The sequence below is a fragment of the Erithacus rubecula genome, assembly GCF_903797595.1.
Source record: "Erithacus rubecula genome assembly, contig: SUPER_Z_unloc_2, whole genome shotgun sequence".
Taxonomy (NCBI): domain Eukaryota; kingdom Metazoa; phylum Chordata; class Aves; order Passeriformes; family Muscicapidae; genus Erithacus; species Erithacus rubecula.
Window position 1 is genome coordinate 13,994,174 of NW_027635860.1, and position 13,380 is coordinate 14,007,553.

General features: G+C 40.6%; 2 protein-coding genes across 6 annotated transcripts in view; both read right to left on the minus strand.

The window, feature by feature from the left end:
- REEP5 (receptor accessory protein 5) overlaps window positions 1–13,380 on the minus strand; it is a 235,022-nt gene that overhangs the window by 98,923 nt on the left and 122,719 nt on the right. The gene's annotated exons all lie outside the window — the stretch shown is intronic.
- Window positions 1–13,380, minus strand: part of MCC (MCC regulator of WNT signaling pathway) — a 181,151-nt gene that overhangs the window by 45,176 nt on the left and 122,595 nt on the right. For all 5 annotated transcript variants that reach the window (XM_079331242.1, XM_079331243.1, XM_079331245.1 and 2 more), the window contains 2 exons: window positions 8,098–8,234; window positions 4,152–4,315 (listed from right to left, as the gene is read on the minus strand). In XM_079331242.1, coding sequence (XP_079187368.1) covers window positions 4,152–4,315; window positions 8,098–8,234 — 301 coding nt within the window. The remainder of the gene's footprint in view (window positions 1–4,151; window positions 4,316–8,097; window positions 8,235–13,380) is intronic.

The window sequence follows — 13,380 nt, forward strand, 5'->3', positions numbered from 1 at the left end:
GTGAATGACAGCAATCCTGGTAGTTTAATCTCAGAATACGTTAGAACAAATTAATGACTCCTTGTCATGGGCAAGCAATGTTCCTATTGTTTCTCTGCTGAGTAGCAGGAAGAAATGAGCAGTCTCTGAATGTGCATGGCATGGAGCCTTACTTATTGCTACACCAACAGCACAAAAAGGAAATGAAAAGAGTGGGAAAGGATTTAAAGAGGGCTCTTCTTTCCCATATCCCTGAGTATGTTCCTTCCTTGAGGTGACAGCAATACAAAGGAAAGAACTCTGGCCTTGGTTAGACTTACAGGGGATGTTACAACCTTTCTACTACCTAAAAAAGGCTGGGTTTCCCTGGGACACAATGCCATCCAGCACTTCCTGTCTCACCTCTGTGCTCATAGTGGTGCTTGTACACATTGTTCAGTAGGGACACTCAGGAAGGGCCAGTGGGAGAAACAACTATAAGCACCCACCACCATCAAGGGAATACTGCCATGCCTGAACTGACTATCAGGCTGGCCACTAACAGGCAGAAACACAGCATGACAGCCTGTCAGAGAACCACCTGCAGTTTGGAATCTACTACCCAGTGTATGCTGTGCCTGTGCTCCATGTTGAACTATGGACGGTATCTGCAACAAGCAAAACAACTCCAAATGTTGCCCATAAGCTTTTGAATCTCGCTGGAACCAGTGTGCATTAAAATGATGGGAAGAAACATGGAAAATAAAAGAATATATGACATCACTGGTGATGGAGATAGTTTAATTTCACTGGCTAATCCAAAAACAAGTCATAGCTAAAGCCTGTACTTTTACATGTAATATGGAAGATAACTGATGCACCAAGGCCAATAATAATATATTTAGTTGTCTTATTCAAAAGAATGTTTATATCTTGATGGGTCCCTTCTAATTCAGCATATTCTATGAAACTATGATTTTATGTATTACTGAATATTTACTGCTTTATTTCTTTAAATTGGGAGGATTTAAGAACATGTGAACCAAAATAACCAACTAGAGTACAGCTGAAAATGACAAATTAGCTGGAGATACAACCTTTTTTTTTTTCTGCAAGAAATCTTCCCAGTGTTTTCAGCACTGTCTGACTTGTAGGCATCAATGAAATATTATTCAGTTTATCCTTTTGAATTGTATTTCATGTCTCTCTTGCATAAAATTGCATTACATTTAGAGCCACAATTGGGAAACTCTATTGACAGAGTATCAGAGTATTTACACTGTAATTCTGATAACAGATTTTGCAGAAAACTGACGAAATTTTCTGAAAAAGCAGAGGCTTGCAACCTCTCTGTGAGATGAAAGAAGCTGCAGGTCTCCTTTGTATTAGCTTCACCTGGACCTACAGGTCTCAAATTATGATCGGGTAAATTATTTCAACATGAGGACGAGTTCAAATTCTGAATAAGCACAGGGTGGTTAATCTTATGATGTAAAGAGAAGCTTTGTAATGGAAAGAGCATTCTCTTTTGATGATCCTCTTTGCTGCTGATGTCTCCTCTCCCTTCTCCTCCCCACACCCCCCTTGAACTTCCCCTGCTGCTTCCTCACCCCCCTAATGTGAAGTTCTGCTGCTGCCTCCTTCCTCTTTATTCCCCTTGCTCCAGTGTTGCTATTTTCCCAACCCCACCCCTTCCTCGGCCACTGCTTCTCAGAGCACTACCAGTACAGCAGTGCTGTGGTGTCCAGTATGCTACCAACCATCCTCCATGGAAAATAAAACATAAACACTGGACACAGATACACCTATGTAAAATAATGTTAGTTAATCTTCTTTAAAGCAGCCTTACAGAGCAGTTTTATCTGGTGTGTTGCTGCACAGCAGATGATTCATGTATACTTTCATGGGATTGAGTTACAATGTCGTGTTCTGAGCACAGGGCAGCAGGATGTCATATCATGGTAATTCCAGTCTTGTCACTGACACTGCCATCAGTGCTCTCTGCCTTATATTCTTTACAAGAAGTGTTGTGTTACAGATGTGGTATCAGATGAAATCAGCAAGTATCAGGTTTAAAAGACACTAAAGTAGTACTTCCTCACATAGTGTAACTCAATGGCAGAATTTATTCCTAATGGAATTTATGGAGACAAAAAATTTAGACAGGTCCAAAAACAGAGCAGATAGAAACAAAGAAGAAAATTCCACCCATTACAATTAAACACGAAGACACTATCTTTGGTTCAAGTCCCTACAGGCCCACTTTGCTGGAAGCACCACTGAAAGAAGAAAAATGCATGTCATTTTTGATGCTGTCTTTCCCTTAGTATATGCCACTAAGTAGATGGACTTTTGATTTGACCCAGTACCATTGTTCTCATGTTCTAAACGTTTCATGCTTGGAAATATTTTTAGCTTTTTTAATCAGGAAAATTTTAGTGGTTAGGTATCTGCTACCGATGTGCTCTCCAAAATCAACAAAGCATTAACTAGATTATTCTGTGGACATTTTCTTAAATCCTTTTCTTAAAGTATACTGTTTTAACTGTTCAGTTCATAGACAATCCGATAAATTACATTTCAAGGTCTTTTCAGTTTTTGTGGGACAGAAGCTATTGAGTTAGCCAGGGTGACATAATTTGTACAAAGGAAGCAAAAAATAATTTAGCAGCAACTACAATAAAAGGAGCCCAGTGAAATTTAACCACCAAAGCTGAAGGATTTAAAACATTTAAATGCATTAGTCTGTTGGTGAAGAAAAAAGCAAACAGCCAAGGCAAAACATAATAAGAACACTGCAGGTTTTCACTCACAATTCCATCCACTTTTAAAATTCCCTCAATTTTTTCTTTGAGGAAACAGGAAAGCAGAAGTGACGTGTGGCCAGGGGTGCAATAGTGGAGAGGGGTTCTGTGAGTAGGTTCTGCTCTATTAAACACATCTCACTTCAGATACCTCTGTGGGCCTCACACAGGCAGATTTCCCAGAAACCAGTCTCTCTTTTGGTGAATAGTGGTGACCTCTGAAAACAGTTAACCCTAAAACTCCAAACAGTACGTGGCAATATTCAAAGTACGGATCCTAATCTTCTGAGACACTTGAATAAACTGCTTTAATACTGATCCCAGAAACCCAGAAGTCAAATATACACACATTCTTCAAATTACCATTCAACATTAATTTCTTTATATTTTGTTATATTCCTCAGGCACCACCAGGGACAGAAGGAACTTTTCCCAGTAGTAGGACAAAAAGCTGTCAAAGCCATCTAGAATGGTCACAGACCTCTTCACTTTCAGAGCAAACTGTTAGTACAACTTTTCTTGTATAAATGAGTCACTGACACCTTTCCACCTGACACATAAAGATTATTCATGTCTTCCCATGTAAATAGGAAGATTTTCTGTGGCTCTCTTGCTTTCAGGTCCTGAACTGCAGTGCCTTTTGTTACATATGCCAGCAAATATCCCACTCCTTGTTCTGTTACATTCACAATAAATGCAACACATACGGATATCACTTGAATTATTTGCTCCTGAGAATGACTTATCTTATTCGAACTAATGCACAACCAATGCTTAGTGTGCAATTAGCCTTCAGTGTAGTTTAGGAATAGCTCCTAATGTTTCCTCAATTTAGCATTCCAATTGAAACAACTCCAAACCATGCCCCTGCTCACTCCCCAGTCTCCTGTGCAGGGATGGAAAGCGAAATCAGAGGGACAGAAGATCAGGGGTTGAGATAAGAACAATTTACTAGAAACAGCAGTGAGGCAAGAAAATGAACAGTAACAGCAAAAATACCAATAAGGGAGTGTACAAGAAATGGACAATGAGCACATGAGCTCTCACCCCCAAGAATACATGACCAGGAAGGGACCCCTTCCCTCCTTCCTGGAAAATGAGGGATAAAGGATAACATGGCTATGCCCTGTCCTGGCTACTGCAAAAATTAACCCAGTCCTGGCTGGAACCAGGACAGCTTTATATTTTAAGGCAACCAATCACACCTTAGCCAACCATAAACAAAAAGTGTATGTACTACATACAGTGTATGTACACACAGTGTGAACTTGAGTTGACTCCTGTGAAGTACTTTTAACACTTTTGGAAGCAAAGTGTGTTTACTACAGAAGTGATCAGGTGCCTCAGGCAATAAAGACATTGCATTTTAGAGCCTAATGTTACCATTACCTTAATGGCTAAATCACAGTGTTCGCTGGCAGTAGTGAGTTGTTCAATGTGCCTGTCCACTTCTGCCACCGATAAACTGCAGCTGCTTTTCTTCCTCCCACAGACAACATTTTCCAGACCTGTCAGCACTCTCTGCAGTTCTGAATTCAAGTCACTACAGTTATCTAAAAGAAAGCAAGACAAAACAAAACAAGCATCACAACAATTAGTGACTCAGTGAAAACACAAACTCTTAACCAGGAAGCGTCTGCTGCAGAACAGCCAGGACTGATACTGTTCAAAGAATGTCCCTGCACTCTACCACTTTGTCCTTGACAACTGATAGGCTTAAATACCATAATCACATAAACTGAAGGCATGAACTACCTCTCTCATCTGACAAACAACAGCCTCATAGCTTATCTGAAGTGTTCATTCTTTCTTCAAAACCTCATCTTTTCTGAAGAATATTTTAAGATATTACATGCTTACATTCTGTGACATTTCTTTATGTTGTTCTTCTGGACATTCAAGGCCTATTATCCTGATTTTATTAATGTCATATACTCATCTCTGTAAATACAACATTTTTCTGTCTGGTACATTCAAGGATGTTATGACTTCATGTTTTTCAGAAGAATTTTTGTGGCTGTACTTAGGTACTGCCTGATTTTTAAAAAATTGTGGTGTTTACAAATGATCCCTACCAACCACCTTAGAGCCTGTGTTTTATCTTAAGAGCTACCCCTTCAAATAAAACTGTAGAATATTCAGGGATCACAATATCACACCTTGTTATGTTTCATACTACAACCATATTACCTTAGACAAAAATGCTATTTTCATTAGAAAGTATCACATAGAATGACTTCCTTTCCCATCTTTAGGCAAACCTCTTCTAGTGCCCACTGCCGTAACATCCTCCACTTATGTGAAAACAGGTGGGTCTCTGTACCTTGCTAGCTCACTTCATAAATTATTTTCGTTTTCTTTGGTCATGCCTGGTGATGGGTAGCAGCAGTTCCTAAGGCAGACCTGTGGCAGAATTTGCGCTTGTGCTGTCTACCAGGTGTGCCAGTCAGTATTTCTGGATTGCTAAGTCTGCAGTAGCTAGCCACATCAGAGCACACAAGGGGTGCACTACGAGGCAGCAGCACACCCACAGCTCCTCTATCCCACTAAAAACAGTGGCAGGCATTCTTGGTGGAAGGTGTGATTTCTGTACTGCTGCTGCAAGCGCTTCACCATGGTCAAAACTGGTGGTAGTCTCATAGCTGTGGTTTTTGCAAGGCACTAAAGCAATGTGGCACTGAACTGGGTCTGAATTTTAAGACATGAGTCACCATATTATTGCAGACTGCCTTGATACCTCACTGTATAAGGGAATACAGAGAGCTGTTGGATGAAGGAATGAGTGGAACAGAAAATAAAAAACTGCAAACTCATTACCATTAATCTGCCTCCACAGCCTAACAGATAAACACAAACCTATTGCTGACCAGAAAGAAGAGTTTAGAATGATGTTACAGCATTGCATGAAAAATTTGAACGAGTAACATATGGAAGTTTTTTTCTGGGAAGTAATTTCACTAATTCCTGATTAGGAGCCATCCATGTGTTGCAGTAATACAAAAAAATTCCTTCATAATAATACTACCACTCACAAGCAGGGTATAGCAAGCAGAATGCTTAGTTGTAAGAATCTTGTGTTTTGTTAGCTTAAATTTGCTTTTTTCCCTAACATCTTCTGTAATAAACATTTTGTATATTTAAGCAACTTTCACAAGACCTTGTCTGCTGGGATTTGTTCTGATGGTGACATTTCCCCCATAAAATAAACAGTTTACAATGTGAGAACCCCATTTCTGACAGAAAACCTGCACAGCCCAATCACAAGCTCTGCAAGACTTACTGGAGAGCATTCACAGTTCTAGCTCTAGGTGTTTTACTGCTTGTAGCAACAGAGCAGCAGATTGACATGCATCAGTGTGTTACGAGGTATTACTGGTTTTACCAAGTCACTGATTAGGGGCAGTCACTGTACCAGAGCAGTAAGCAAGTCATGCACATGGGCTATTAGAGAATGATATTTTATTCTTATATACCTATATCTAGAAGGATTTTAAATTACACATATTACTGTATCTATGTGTGCATGTGCAATTTATTTTCACAGGAATATGGAAACAACATCAAAAAAGGACAGAGTCTATGGATAGAAGGAAAATATTGAAGAAAAGCAGGAATCCCTAGAGATAATGTTCTTACTTTGTCCACTGTTATCTGTGAGCCCTACCCTTAAGGGAAAGGGTGCACCCAAGATTTGCAGATGTTTGCGGTCAAAGCAAAGACCAAAGTCAGAGGGTCCACAAAGCTCACAAATACACACTTGGCATGGAAACCAAATCAAGTTAGGCCCTGATCTACTACATAAGCATATGGCAGTGGCTTTTGGATAAAGAGGGAAAGGGAAAAGAGTGAAAGATAGGAGAGAAAGAGAAGAAGGGACAAAAAGATGAGCAGTCCTGGCTCTGGCATGATTCAGCTGTTCAGGGTGCTGGGTTGCAGATGCAAAGCAAGAACCCTGGGCTTTGTGGAGGTGCCTGTTTATAGGTAAGTTTTCCCACTCTGGAGGTAAGTTTCTCCCTTTCTATGCAAATTATTTACCATGGGCAATCTGTTCTTTCAGACCTTTCTAGAAATTGTTGGGAAGGCTTCTGGTGTCTCAGGTGGTCTACAGCACATGCCCCCTTCTTGGCCTCATCCCTGTGCTTGCTGTGTGCCATGTTGAGCTCATGCCCCAGAGCTAAACAAGGACACTTATCCTTGAAGAGTGCTGCCTGTACTTCTGCATGGCTCCCTTCTCCAGCAAGAACCTGTTGCTTCTCAGAGTGTGTTATTACCAACAATCCTTGGCTGGCTCCAGAGCTTTCTGTCTGTTGGTTTTTGAGATAGACACACCACCCCCCTTATCTTCCAGGTGTCTACATTGTACGTCTTTCTACTGCCATGCTTTTCATTGCTAGAACAAACTTAAACAGACAACTTGCTGTTTATGTCCACAAGCCCTGGTTCAGCTCCACTTCATGAAGACAAAGTAAATACTGAGAAGAGAATTAGTTACTTTTTTTTTTTTGTAAGAAGAAAATTAAGGAATAAATAATCTTCATTTTAGAATCTGTTCAAATAGGAACTTAACAGTAAGCATTAATTTTTGAAAGCAAAACATTTATTTTTTTGTAACTTTAAAAACCTCTATTACATATTTTTAATTCTCTAGGTCAGACACTTCACATTCACGTTATTATTAACACTGTTGTGTCAATGTTTCCAGAAACTGTAGACACGAAAATACAAATGTGCTGTTGCAGGTCTTGCACTTACAAACAATATAGAATAGAAAACAGCAATAAACTTCTGACGAGAATTCTGGAAATCTGTCATAGTGAGGATTACACCAGAATTTTGCTAGAAGGTCTGCTTCTGGGGAAATGGGGGCTCGGGGGGACCTCACTGGTCTGTACAACTGAGAGGAGGCTACAGTCAGGTGAGAGTTGGACTCTTTTCTCAGATAACAAGTGACCAAACAGCTTCAAGCTGCATCAGGGTAGGTTTAGGTTGAATATCAGGAAAAACATGCTCACAGACAAGGTTGTAAAGTGTCGGGACAGGCTGCCTAGGAGGTATGTGGAGTCATTATGCCTGAAAGTGTTCAAAAACTGTGTGGATATGGACACTTCAGGACATGATTTAATGGTGAATGTGGTGGTGGTGCTGGGTTGATAGTTGGACTCAATGATATCAGAGATCAATGAGAGATTTTTTCCAAACTTAATGATTCTACCATTCTACAATCAAGACACAGAGATTACTTCACACCTCACCAAAATGCTTGGATTTGCATTTCAAAAGCTATGATACCTTTCTGCCGTGGGCAATTATCATGTCTGCTAAGAACACAACTCACCTACATCTGCAGTGACCATGGTGGACTGGTTTTCTGGCACTGAGACAGAGTTCTGGTCCATGCTGCGTGAGTCTTCGTTAACCTCCTGCTGGCTTTGGCTCAGCTCTGATTGCAGCTCTGAGTACTCATCCTCCTCCCTGGCAGAGAGAGTAAAGGCAGAAATGAAATCCTCTGAGGAAATGTGCATCTTCATTATACTCATTTTAGATCCATAAGCTGAACTACAGGATCCAATTCACAGAAGTGTTTTGTCCAGTCAGTAGAGATGACTTTAAATCCTTCACTGCAAAGCCACTGTGCCATGCCCACAAGAGCCACTTGCAGCAGCTGCTGCCTGGTTTCTATTTCTTTATTCTCAACTTAATTATTTCTCCTAGCTACTGGAAAAGGAAGCAATGGGTGGAACTGAATGCTGTCAAGGATCTGTGCAATGACATAGACTGTTCTGCAGTGACTCCCCAGCTGGCAATTCACGCAAATCAGCACAAGGGGCTTTGATCACAAAGTGGATTAGAAGTAACTGGTTCTGGTCTCCTCCTCAGTTCAAGAGTGCCACCACCACCTCATGTGCAAAGTAAGCATGCACATGCATGTACCTGCATATGCAAATCAAAATGCTCTTACAGACAGGTTGGTTTTTTTTTTTATTTTCTTCTCCCAAAAGACAGAGGAAGTGAGCATTCCACTAAACTGCTGAAGTTAGTGGAAAAGAAAAAGCCTTAATTACCTATGTTTTAATTTATTTGTCAAGCTGGTACAACTAAAATAACTGAGGACACAGAATACCTTAGCTAAAGCTAATGAGCTTAAAAAATTAGGGCTTTTCTCTCCTGTCTCCACACAGAGTTCAAAGCACTAGGAAAGAAGATAAGTAAATGAATAATAGCCCTGCTTGAGAACATTTGTAAACATTTTTTCTTTTGATCCATTTGCTGATTTGACTCAGATTTATTTTTTTAAACTTTCATAGCGACTGTTTTCACATTAAAATACCTATTTTAAACATTGGAAAAACACCAGTTTTTCCAGGTGCAGGGCCCCTCTAATAGAAAACAAACAGCCATCATTTAGCACACTAAATCACACACAGAGCTTAATTTTGCTGCAGATTCAGCAGAAAAGTGTGAGAATGGAACCATCTGGCTTTGGAAACAATGAGAAACAGCAAAGATCTATCTGGGGATCTGCATCAGAGAAGGGTATCTGTAATGTAAGGTCTGTTGTGTGTGTGCTACATGGTGATGAGTCTTTCTTGCAGGATTCAGTGAATAGCAGGAGTCAAAACAGTGCAACGGAGACACACATGTGCCAGTTAATGTCCCATGAACCAGCCTGTTATTAGCCACAAAAAAGCCACTAGTAATTAGCTTTACACTAAACAATTACCAAGCACTCAAACAGTTGTAATTTTTCATCTGAGAGTAATTGATTTTTTTAATTTATGAAACAATTAGTCCTACATTTTAAAAACCTGAATTACCTCTACAAATGGATAAAAAGCTCTACTGGCCCTAAAGCAATGGCACACATAATAATAATTTCTCACCACTCTTCTTTGGGGTCTTCTTGTACAGATTTTTCTGTTTAAAATACAACACAGACTCATCTAGCTAGCACTAGTTCTGGGTTCTCCAGTTTAAATGCCCCTTAGTATCTAGGGAAAGTAAGAAGTACATAATACAGTAAGACTCTCACTCTTCTGATTACTCAAGCCATAAGTCAGTTTCTAAATGAACTAATGCTTTTAAAAGCTGACCAGAAAGATCAGAAATCCATTTCTGATAAAGTGGCAGCAAGGTCAGTCAGTCCCTCCACCAACAGAGAAGGGACTGGAAACAGACTGAGGGCAAGAATAAGAGGGAATTCAAGGGCAGTGCCACATCACAAATATAAATTCTGGCTTTAAAACTGATGCTGGCAGTAACAAAGATACTGTTTGGGACTTTCCTTTCCCTGAAACAAAGAGGAAAAAGTCCTCCAGTGGCACTTGAAATGTAAGGTGCTCGACAGCTGACAATGACCAGACACTGGACTCCTGCCACACCACCCAGAAGGTGGAGGCATTACAACTTCCTTATTGCTGCCCCCAGCAACAGCCTGGTTGTAAAAAGCAGGCATTTGTTCTGTTATTGGCCCGGATGGTCCCACTTGCTGGAATGTCACAGTGAGTTGGGGGCAATAAAGGTCAGATCAAGCAATTCTACACACAGAGAAGGGAGGATTAGAGAAAAAAACCTTGCGGTTTTCAGTTACTTCTGCACCAATTGCTTTCTTCATGACCAGGTGCAACCAAGGACCGGAGTGCTACAGAGACATCCAGAAAAACTTGTTCAAACATTGAGCAAACTGCACATTTTTCACCTCCTTTCCACACCAGAGAACACTGGCAAGGTGCATGTTTTCTTCATGGCTGCAAACAGTCCACAGCTTTGTACTACGGGTGCCAGTAGTTTTTCAACAGTCATTTTACTTAAATAACTATTTAAAAAACCCTCTAAGACCCTCAGATAGAAAATACTACAGGTGTATGTGCACGAGGAATGACTGCACTCTGTGTATAAACATTTGAAGTCCCTCTGAACATTGTGAACAAATACTGACACACTCAAGACAGCATGGAAATTAATCCCTGAGGATAGGTGGAGTTGTGCACTATGTGCTGAACGCAACACTACCACATCCACACTACCCCTTGAACTGAATCCAGTATGTGCTAGTTTCCACCTAGCACATACTTACAAGCTCCAGGTCACTGTGTAAATGTGACCACAAGTGCTGTGTGTTACTTCTCATGATGGTGTAGTCTCTTTGCTATTCAATTAATTTCCAACACTTTCTAAAGGTATCTCAGATTAAAAGTTGTAAGTCTGAATAAATGATTTTACAGCAATAGGTTATAAGCTTCTTGACAACTATTTAAAGTAAATCTTATCAGGCACCAACATTGAACAGAGCACATTTCTGTGGAAATTGGGGTGGACAGGGAGCTGACTTCACCTGCAGATGCAAGGAGCTTCAGTTTCAAACCCTGGGAGACACCTAGCTAGAAAAGAGGGCATCCCTTTACTTCATGGTGAGGGAACAGAAAGAACAGTTGTCTAAGGGGAATAAACATGTTAACCAGCTTGCTACAAATAAGGTGTTGTTCTTGCATTTTATACATGGTTGCCATCTACATATATGGTTCTGTTCCTTATCCTTGTTATCGACTGGATCCTGTACCCTCCACCCCATCTACACACCTCTGTGCTTTCCATGTTTTGAGATCTCTGGAGGTTGGCCTTGTACTATGCGGTTTCTACGTTTGTTATTTTTGTTACATTAAAAGCCTTTATGTTTTGAGGCAACTCCGTAGTTCCCGTCTCTCTATCGATCATGCCACAGATTCCAGGGCTGGCCCAGTCCTGTTATGGCCACATGTATTTCTGTTCTGGTATTGTTACAGCTGCTCGCTTTTTTAAGAGTTGCGGAGATGTACCCAAACAGCCATGGGCTGTAAACCAAAAGCAGTTAGATATGTCTATTTTCTTTTTCCTGAAGCACAATTTGACATCTAAGAAAAACTATCAGTCACATGCTGAAGTTACAGTTGATTTTGACAGCCAAAGAAACGATTAAGAGTCAAGTTTGAATGAATCTAAGGCAATACTAAAAACTGAAGTCAGAAATTTTCACCTTAAATGTAGGACATTATTGCATTTTAGTACTCTACATATTATTTCTAAATCCTTTTTGTGCTTCAGAGTTACTGCATGCATCCATAATGCCTAAGGATTTCCAGTATGACTCTAACTGGGAAGATCTATTTGACTGGTTTTCCCATCATCTAGGTTGTACACACCACGAGAGAAAATTGCATGCACCTTGCCAAAGGACAGAGATCCTTGGTAATAGAGGCTCATCTACTTGCACGTGAGCATTTTGAGTACTGGAAGTCACTTTTTACACCTTAATGTCTCTTTTTGGAGGGGGGATTCCAAACCATCTGGGCTGCCCAGAGCACCAGAAGTAGGGAGATGAGACAATTGCAGATGAATGCTGGCTTGCTCCCCTCAAGCATGGTGAACTCATTTTCCTCAGGGAATGCTGGAAGAATACAGAGCAAGAGCTGCAGCTAAATTCATGAGGCCACACATTTGATCCAAGAAATGGCTAGCAAACAGAAAAGTCCTGTAAACTCCTAAAAATATTCCTGTATAATCACTGCTTGTGGGATCAGCATATCAGACACACCCGGGAAGAGAGATATGTGTTGACATGTGACTTAAGCTCTCTCCTTTCCCAGAAAAGCTGTAGCTGCCCCATTTCCTGGAAGTGTCCAAGGACAAGCCAGATAGGGCACTGAGCAACCCGGTCTTATGGAAGGTGCCCCTGCCCATGGCAGGAGGTTGGAACTAGATGATCTTCAAAGTCCCTGCCAACCCAAAGCATTCCACGATTCTAGAGCTGGTGTTACTAAACCACATGAGCAAAAGCCATCACACTTCTAAACCCTGACATTGCAAAGGCAAAAAAATCCCAACACCAAAAAACAAAGACAAAAATTCTCTGAATGGAGAATATTTTAACCAGCTCCTACAGCCTGCCAACACTTCCTCAGACTGTTTTAACACCTTACTCAGAATTAAACACAGTGTCTCCTTACTTTCTGTCCTGCATTCTGAGGGCACTGCTGATGTTCAAATAAACACAATACAATTTAAAGAGCATAGACAAATAACCTCCATGAAACACTGATTTCCTCTAATTGTTTCCAAAATATTTATGGGTTTACGAACTATGAAGAATCTCATAGAGTAGAGGTACATGAAGCTACATATTAGTTTATTTTTGCAGCCTAAAATCGATATGTGAAAACATTCAAGAGTCGCTGTGTCAGCATTGGGGAAACATTAATCTGTTACGCAATTAATGTAAACTCTGCTTCCAGAAAGACACCCCAAATTTTGTGACAGCACAAATGAAGCCTCTGCTCAATACTACCTGCAGGTTTCAAAGAGGCAAAACTAAAATCCTCCTGTTTTAGGAGGAAGTGTAATGGCTAAGGTCCCAGCAGGGCTGTGATCCCAGAACACTTTCTTTCAGGATTGTTCTTTTCCAGCTCCTGGACTCAACAGTCCTCAGAGACAAGGGTGGAGTGCTGTGAGTCACACCTGTTCCAGCAAGGACAGCAACTGCACCACCCTTTCTCTATGGGATGCATGGACAGCTTCTCAAGAATGACATATGTGGACCCCAGTGTGGATTTACAGAAAGCCACAGCAGGAGTAGTTTTCCTTCTTT